Source organism: Macaca thibetana, chromosome 1, assembly GCF_024542745.1.
Source record: "Macaca thibetana thibetana isolate TM-01 chromosome 1, ASM2454274v1, whole genome shotgun sequence".
NCBI classification, from domain to species: Eukaryota; Metazoa; Chordata; class Mammalia; order Primates; family Cercopithecidae; genus Macaca; species Macaca thibetana.
Window position 1 is genome coordinate 206,803,161 of NC_065578.1, and position 7,469 is coordinate 206,810,629.

At 44.1% G+C, this 7,469-nt stretch overlaps 2 protein-coding genes across 7 annotated transcripts in view; both read right to left on the reverse strand.

The window, feature by feature from the left end:
• Positions 1 to 7,175, reverse strand: part of ARID4B (AT-rich interaction domain 4B) — a 165,465-nt gene extending 158,290 nt beyond the window's left edge. For all 6 annotated transcript variants that reach the window (XM_050769750.1, XM_050769744.1, XM_050769738.1 and 3 more), the window contains exons 1-2: positions 7,077 to 7,175; positions 6,223 to 6,277 (exon numbers count right to left, since the gene is read on the reverse strand). In XM_050769750.1, coding sequence (XP_050625707.1) covers positions 6,223 to 6,228 — 6 coding nt within the window. In that variant the 5' untranslated portion in view covers positions 6,229 to 6,277; positions 7,077 to 7,175. The remainder of the gene's footprint in view (positions 1 to 6,222; positions 6,278 to 7,076) is intronic.
• RBM34 (RNA binding motif protein 34) overlaps positions 1 to 7,469 on the reverse strand; it is a 254,736-nt gene that overhangs the window by 188,873 nt on the left and 58,394 nt on the right. The window lies entirely within an intron of this gene.

The following is a 7,469-nucleotide window of genomic DNA, read 5'->3' on the forward strand; positions in this document are numbered from 1 at the left end:
TGTTTTCTGTAGGGAATGCTCCTCCCCCAGAAACCTGAATGGCTCACTCTATCACTCGCTTCACAGCACACTTAAATGTCATCTCAAAAAGGCCCTCTATTAACACCTAAAGTAACCCACCCTCTGTCACTCTAATCTCTTATTCTGATTCCGTATGATGTCTCTTCAAAGCACTTACCACTATTTTTTTTCTTAGCGTGTCCACCATAGTAGAAAGTAAACTCCATGAGGTAAGAACTCTTGTTCTATTCACTGCTGCATCCTCAAAACCCAGAACAATGTCTGGTACAAGGTACACAATGTGTTCAATGACTGAATTCACTGGCTGACTTGGCAAAAACACATTCGTCAGTGACACAGGTACTCACCTAGTATTTTTTTTAATTACAATAACCAAAGATTTAGCAATCTGGACAGAAAACAAGTTAGTATTTTACAAGATTACCTATTCATCAAAAAGACCACAAATTTATAGCACAAAATTTGCCATGTTATGGATCTTAAATCCCTTCAAATATCATAGTTATGAGGTTAACATTCACACCAGACTAACCCAAGCCTCTGACTTCATCCTACCTACTTACTCTTACATCTTAACTAGCATGTCCAACGACAGTATGCTTCAAATGACCGTAATATCTATCTAATTTCCTAAGACAAAAAACCCTCCATCTTCCTCCTACCCCAGGATGAGTTACTAGGTCCTGAATTCTACTTAATTTTTTTTTTTTTTTCCAGACGGAGTCTTGCTCTGTCGCCCAGGATGGACTGCAGTGGCATGATCTCGGCTCACTGCAAGCTCCGCCTCCCGGGTTCACACCATTCTCCTGCCTCAGCCTCCTACAGGTGACCACTACCATGCCCAGCTTTTTTCTCTTTTGTATTTTTTTAGTAGAGACAGGGTTTCACTGTTTTAGCCAGGATGGTCTTGATCTCCTGACCTCATGATCCACCCGCCTCGGCCTCCCAAAGTGCTGGGATTACAGGTGTGAGCCGCCGTGCCTGGCCCTGAATTCTACTTCTAAAAGGCTCAGATCTATCCTCTCTGCTCCATTTCCACTGCATTAGTTCAGGCTCTTATTCACTTTCCACTTGGACTTCTTACCTGGAATTTCCATCCTTACCTTCAGCTCTCCCCTTGTTTTGCAGTGGCCCGATCTCAGCTCACTGCAACCTCCAGCTCCTAGATTCAAACAATTCTCAACAACTTTCAATGATTCCATGTAGTTTTCAAGAAAATTTTTTCTTTTTTTTTTTGAGACAGAGTTTTGCTCTTATCACCTAGGCTGGAGTGCAATAGCATGATCTCGGCTCACTGTAACCTCCACCTCCCGTGTTCAAGTGATTCTTCTGCCTCAGCCTCCCTAATAGCTGGGATGACAGGTGGATGCCACCATGCCCTGCTAATTCTGTATTTTTAGTAGAGACTGGGTTTCACCATGTTGGCCAGGCTGGTCTAGAACTCAGGTGATCCACCTGCCTCAACCTCCCTAAGTACTGGGAATACAGGTGTGAGCCACAGTGCCCGGCCAAGAAAATTTTCGACTCCCTGACTCAGCTTCATCTCCCACCACTGCCCTTCTATTCCTACCCAAACATACAACGTTTTAAGTTAATTCAGTCACACCAAATTACTTACACTTTCCAGATACTTCACCTTGTTTTGTTCATTTTCCAGTACGTTATCTTCTATCTGAAAAACTATTTTCTTCCCTTCTTTGCCTAGCAAAAGCCTTCACACTCAGCTTAGAAGTCAACTCTACCAGAAAACTTTCCAGAGATCTTTTGATTTAGCTGTCCTCTTCTGTTCTGTTCTCTCATAGCATTTCCTACAATTATTTTATGTCAGAATACTCATAAATCGATATCCTGAGAGTTTTGCTTTATTTATCTGCATCTTCTTCTACACTGTGGGCTCCCTGAAAGCAGGTCAGAAGCCTGACCCACCTTCATTCTATATTACCTGACACATGAAAGCAGGTTAGATGCCTCACCCACCTTCATTCTGTATTACCTGACACATGCAAGGGGTTGTGGTTAAATGAATGACTTATGAAAGAGGTGAGACAGAAGGAAGAAGGGGAAGGAAAAAATGATAGAGGGATGGAAAAGAAGGGAGAGAGGGGAAGGGAGTGAGAGAGTGGATAGAAAGAGAAAGAAAGGTAGAAGTGGGGGGAGAGAGAACATGTACACACAGGGTATTAAAAAAGGGAATTTGTAATCAATCCATTATTTTCATGTGGCCTAAGCCAACTATTATTGAAGAAAAGTACATCTGAAAAATTCAATCTACATGGATTCTAAATATAATCATCTTTTTTTCTTTTTCTTTTTCTTTTTGAGATGGGGTCTCCCTGTCACCCAAGCTGGAGTGCAGTGGTACCATCTCGACTCACTGCAACCTCTACGTCCTAGGTTCAAGCAATCCTCCTACCTCAGCCTCCTGAGTATCTGGGAATACAGGCATGTGCCACCACGCCCAGCTAAGTTTTTTATACTTTCAGTAGAGACGGGGTTTTCACCACTTTGGCCAGGCTGGTCTTGAACTCCTGACCTCAAGTAATCCACCCACCTCAGCCTCCCAAAGTGCTGGGATTACAAGCATGAGCCACCATGCCTGCCAAAGTATAATCATCTAAATCACTCATCCTCTAAAGATTCTGGTATGTCCAGCCCACCCAGCCCATTTTGATTGAAAATTTACTGCTATGTAATGAAAGACATTAATAACATGTACAAATATAGATACAGGAAAAAAAGTTTGATTTAAAAATAGTAATAATTAGCCGGGTGCGGTGGCTCACGCCTGTAATCCCAGCACTTTGGGAGGCTGAGGTAGGCAGATCACCTGAGGTCAGGAGTTCAAGTGGTCCTGACCGACATGGAGAAACCTTTAGTCTCTACTAAAAATACAAAATTAACCGGGCATGATGGTGCCTGCCTATAATTCCAGCTACTCGGGAGGCTGAGGCAGGAGAATTGCTTGAACCTGGGAGGCGGAGGTTGCAGTGAGTGGAGATCGCACCATTGCACTCCAGCCTGGGCAACAAGAGCGAAACTCCATCTTAAAAAAAAAAAAAAAAAGTAAAACTCAACCTGACATAATAAAAATGTCTTATTTACTCTTCATAAGTAAAAATGTCTTATTTACTCTTCATAAATAAAAAAAATGATTTACAAACTTTAATAATCTACCACTTCCTTATAACATGGTACTGTTGATTTTTTTTTTTTTTTTTTTTTATTGTTTTTTTTTTTTGAGAGACGTTCACTTTTTTCGCCCAGGCTGGAGTTCAGTGGCACGACCTCAGCACACTGCAACCTCCGCCTCCTGGGTTCAAGCAATTCTCCTGCCTCAGCCTTCCGAATAGCTGGGATTACAAGCGTGTGCCACCATGCCCAGCTAATTTTGTGTTTTTAGAAGAGACAGGGTTTGACCATGCTGGCCAGGCTGGTCTCAAACTCCTGACCTCAGGTGATCCTCCCACCTCAGCCTCCCAAAGTGCTGTGATTACAGGCGTGAGCCACCGCGCCCAGCTGGTACCACTGATTTTTAAAAGTCTATCAAGAGTATGAAAAATAAATTCAACATAACATCAACATCATGGTCTATGTTATAGCACTAATTCCTTATGTATTACATATTCCTCAAAAACACACTGTGAAAAAAGTAACACAGTCTATATTAGTAATGGGAATGTATTTACATAAATTCTTAAAGGTAGTACATGGGAAAACTGCTAAAACATGTAACACTTAAACTTTAAAACACCTAAAAAGTATTACTACATAATCTAACTTTCAATCACTTCAATAAACTGTCACTTAATACAATTTAAAGATTTGTTGTCGTTAATACAATAGACAATTCAAACTTAAAAGCTTGCTCCGAAGTATAAATATGTTTGGTAAGATCCAATAAATGGCATAAAACCTTCTATAGCTCAATGATCATCGTAATACAGAAATTACACCAGGCACAGTGACTCTTGCCTGTAATCCCAGCACTTTGGGAGGTTGAGGCGGTAGAATCACTTGAGCCCAAAAGTTCGAGAACAGCCTGGGCAACATGGCAAAATCTCATCTCTACAAATACTACAAAAATTAGCCAGGTGTGCCTGTAGTTCCAGCTACTCAGGAGGCTAAGGTGAGAGGATTGTTTGAGCCCAGGAGGTGGGAATTACAGATCGTGCCAGCCAGGGTGAAATAGTGAGACTATCAAAAAGAAAAAAAAAAAGAAATTGGGAACACACAGAAAAAGAAAGAAAATTTAGGCCTAATATACTCAACATGAAATAGATTCTGAATCGCAATTTTTGCTAAAGCAAAATACAAATTACAAGAAGCTACTCATCTTTTATCACATAAGAAATAAAGTTGTAAGAAATAAGCTAAGTTTTTAATACTAATGATTACTAGCAGATACTAAGAGAAGATTTGCTATACTTATAATAACAGGAAGTTCTTGTATAAAGTTAGAAATTTATTTTAGTAACTTTTTCCTTTTAACAATAAAAGTCCTTTCAAAAAAAAAGGCAGAATGTAATGCTGAGCACTTAAAATTAGTATCTCTAAAATGATACCAAAAAATTTGCATTTGGCTAGTATTACCAAGAAACTTTTAAGGCTAAAGTTTCCAACATACTTTCATTTTTTTAAACAGACTAGTTTTTAAAAAAAGGAAACGAAAGGAAGAAAAAAAAAATTTTAATCTCAAAGACTTTCAACCTAACTACATTTCTTTTAACCAAACGTTTATAGAGCACCTAAGAAGTGACAGGCACTACAACACTGGGAACTGTGACAGATTACATTTACTCCAAACTAAACCTTTTATTTATTCAGCTTCTGAACTTATTATTATTCAAACCAAAACTTTTCTTAAGAAATTCTCACCCAACATCAAGGTACATATATGAGTTACCTAATAAATGCATTTTTCACTGTTTTACACAGGTCACGAGAGTTATAGCTAGGATTTGTGACTAACAAAAGGGATTCATTCCTGAAACATGTCGATGCTGTTTTCTTTTACATGAAAATGAGATAGGAATAAACTGTTTCAGGTAGTTTACAGCATCCCAAACTCAAAGAGAAAACCTTAAAAAAAATTAGACTACACTTAATTACTCTGTATAGTAGACCAAAATTTAAGTAGCCACAGCTTTTACCTTCTGCAACCACAGGTATTACAAATTTTAATTTGGATGCAGTACTGTCCAAGTCGTCTTGATTCTGAGGACAAGTGAAATTTTTTTAAAATAGTTCAAAGAAACTGTCAAAAGTAGATAACGTTGATATTCTAACATGCTATCTGTTGCATTTCTACACTTGTGAACACTCTACCCTTTTCAAGCACTTTTGAATTTGTAATGGATGAAAAAATACAAGCTAGTGTCTAAGTTCCACCAGTTGAATCTAGACTTTTCAAAAATCTAAGGTTTCATTCCAGCATGTGTTTAAAACAAAAAAGACAGCATTCATATACATATTCTCTCAAGTGACCAAAAAAAACTGTATTTTTATGGTTATCATTTCTTCCAACAATTAAGCAAATTTTTTGACCCTATTCTCCACTCAGTTAACATGTTTACGTCTAAGAGGAACCTGGCCATCAGTTTTCCACACATCATAATGCAACAGAGCCTCTGACTTATTTGCAGACCAACCAGATCAATAAAGAAAAATAAACCACATAACCCCAAGTGCCTGGAAATACAAGAAACAATTGGTATCTCTGAATTGTGTAAAGATCACCAAAATTATCTTTTTAAATCTTTCAATTAAATTATGTTTGTGACGAATCAAAGAGTTTTCTGCTAAAATTTTACAGTACTGTTCACACAATAGATAAGATTTTCTTTCATCAGTGTAACTGATAGAACCACAATACAGTTCAGTTTCCAGGGTCAGATTACCTGACCTGCTTTTTATTTTACCTTTTAAAACACTTTAATTCATGCCGTTATTCCTCTCATTCCTTACAAAAAGAGGGGTTCAATATGGGAGAATCATCTTCAGTTGAGATATCCTGTAACTGCCTCCAACTCCACAGCAAAGCCCGCCAGCTGACCCCGGTCTCTCTGGGGAAGGGCTCGGTCACCAAGCCACCAAACACACCTTCCTCTGCAAAACTCGGAAGCCCCACACGACGACCTCGTCCAAACCCCTACTTCCTGAATTCGATAACCCCAAAGATTCGTATTCTGCAGGCAATCTTACCTTCATGATGACTCTGGGACCGAGATATTCTCTAAAACACCGGGTTCACCTGCACCTGGAGGGGAAACAAAAGACACCCAGTCAACACCACAGGCACCCCTCTGCACTGGCGGAGGCGGAGGGAAGGAACCGAGCGACGCCCGAACCCCGAAGAAAGAGCCGCACCAGGCGCCAGCCCCCGAACCATCACACGCCGACTCGGGGCTCCCTCTGGCCCCGCCATCCCCGCAAACCCAGCCACCTACACAGCTCGGCAGCTTCCCGTCCCCATTGTCGAGACCCGACGGAGTTTCCCGTCTACGACAATGACGCCATTTCTGTCAGAGAAGAAACTCACAACAAGCCCGGCGTCCGGCGTGGGGCCGGCCGCTCTCCCCGCGGGCCTCAGCGCCCGGCCGAGCGAGTCCGCGCCCCCATGCGCCGCGTCCGAGGTGGAGGCCCGCCGGGGGCCACCGAGGGCCCAGGAGGGCCTGTGGGCCGCGGGCTGGACCGGCCCGCCGCAGAGCCCCTGCCCACGTCCCGTTCCGGGCGCAGACCCGACAAGTGGGAGCGGGATCAACATCTGGCCCCGCCGCAGGGACAACGTGAGGGCCGAGGGCCCCGGAGGCGGAACGGCCCCCACCCTGCCCGGGCCCCCGACCGCGGCCGCTAAACCGCTGAGTGTGCGGCCGCCCAGCCAGGGGGCGGCTCGGACACAGCGGCTGCGGGGGGTGGGGGCTCCCGGAAGGCCGAGGCCCCGAATTCGGGTGCCGCAGGGACCACCACCGCGATCTTCCTCTGCTCCTCGGTCGGGCCCAGCGACTCCCAAAAGAACCCCTTTAGGAGACCACGAAAGCCCCAGAAAATGTCCCTACCTTCCTCGGAGGCGAGATCTGACCCTGGCACGTCCAGAGTTCCCTCTCTCCTCCTCCCCCCCAAAACCAGTAGGCCTGGGGGAGAGATGGGGAAGAAGGGCGGCGGGTCCAGCGGCTGCTGAGGCAGGCTCCGGCTCCTCCTCCTCCCGCGGCGGCGACTGGTACCTTTGTTTGGCGGCCGCTCGGGCTCCCTGGTTGGGGGGAGGGGGACGACGAAAAATCCCTCCCGGACTGGAGGTCCGGGCCCCCAAACGCGCTGCCCTCCAGAGGACGGCGGCGATGGACCCTCTGCAGCTCCCTCCGGGCAAAGGTCCAGGCGGTGGCCGTGGCGGCGGCAAGCTGAAGCTCAAGACTCTCCCTCCGCTCCGGCGACCGAGCTCCTCACTCCGGACT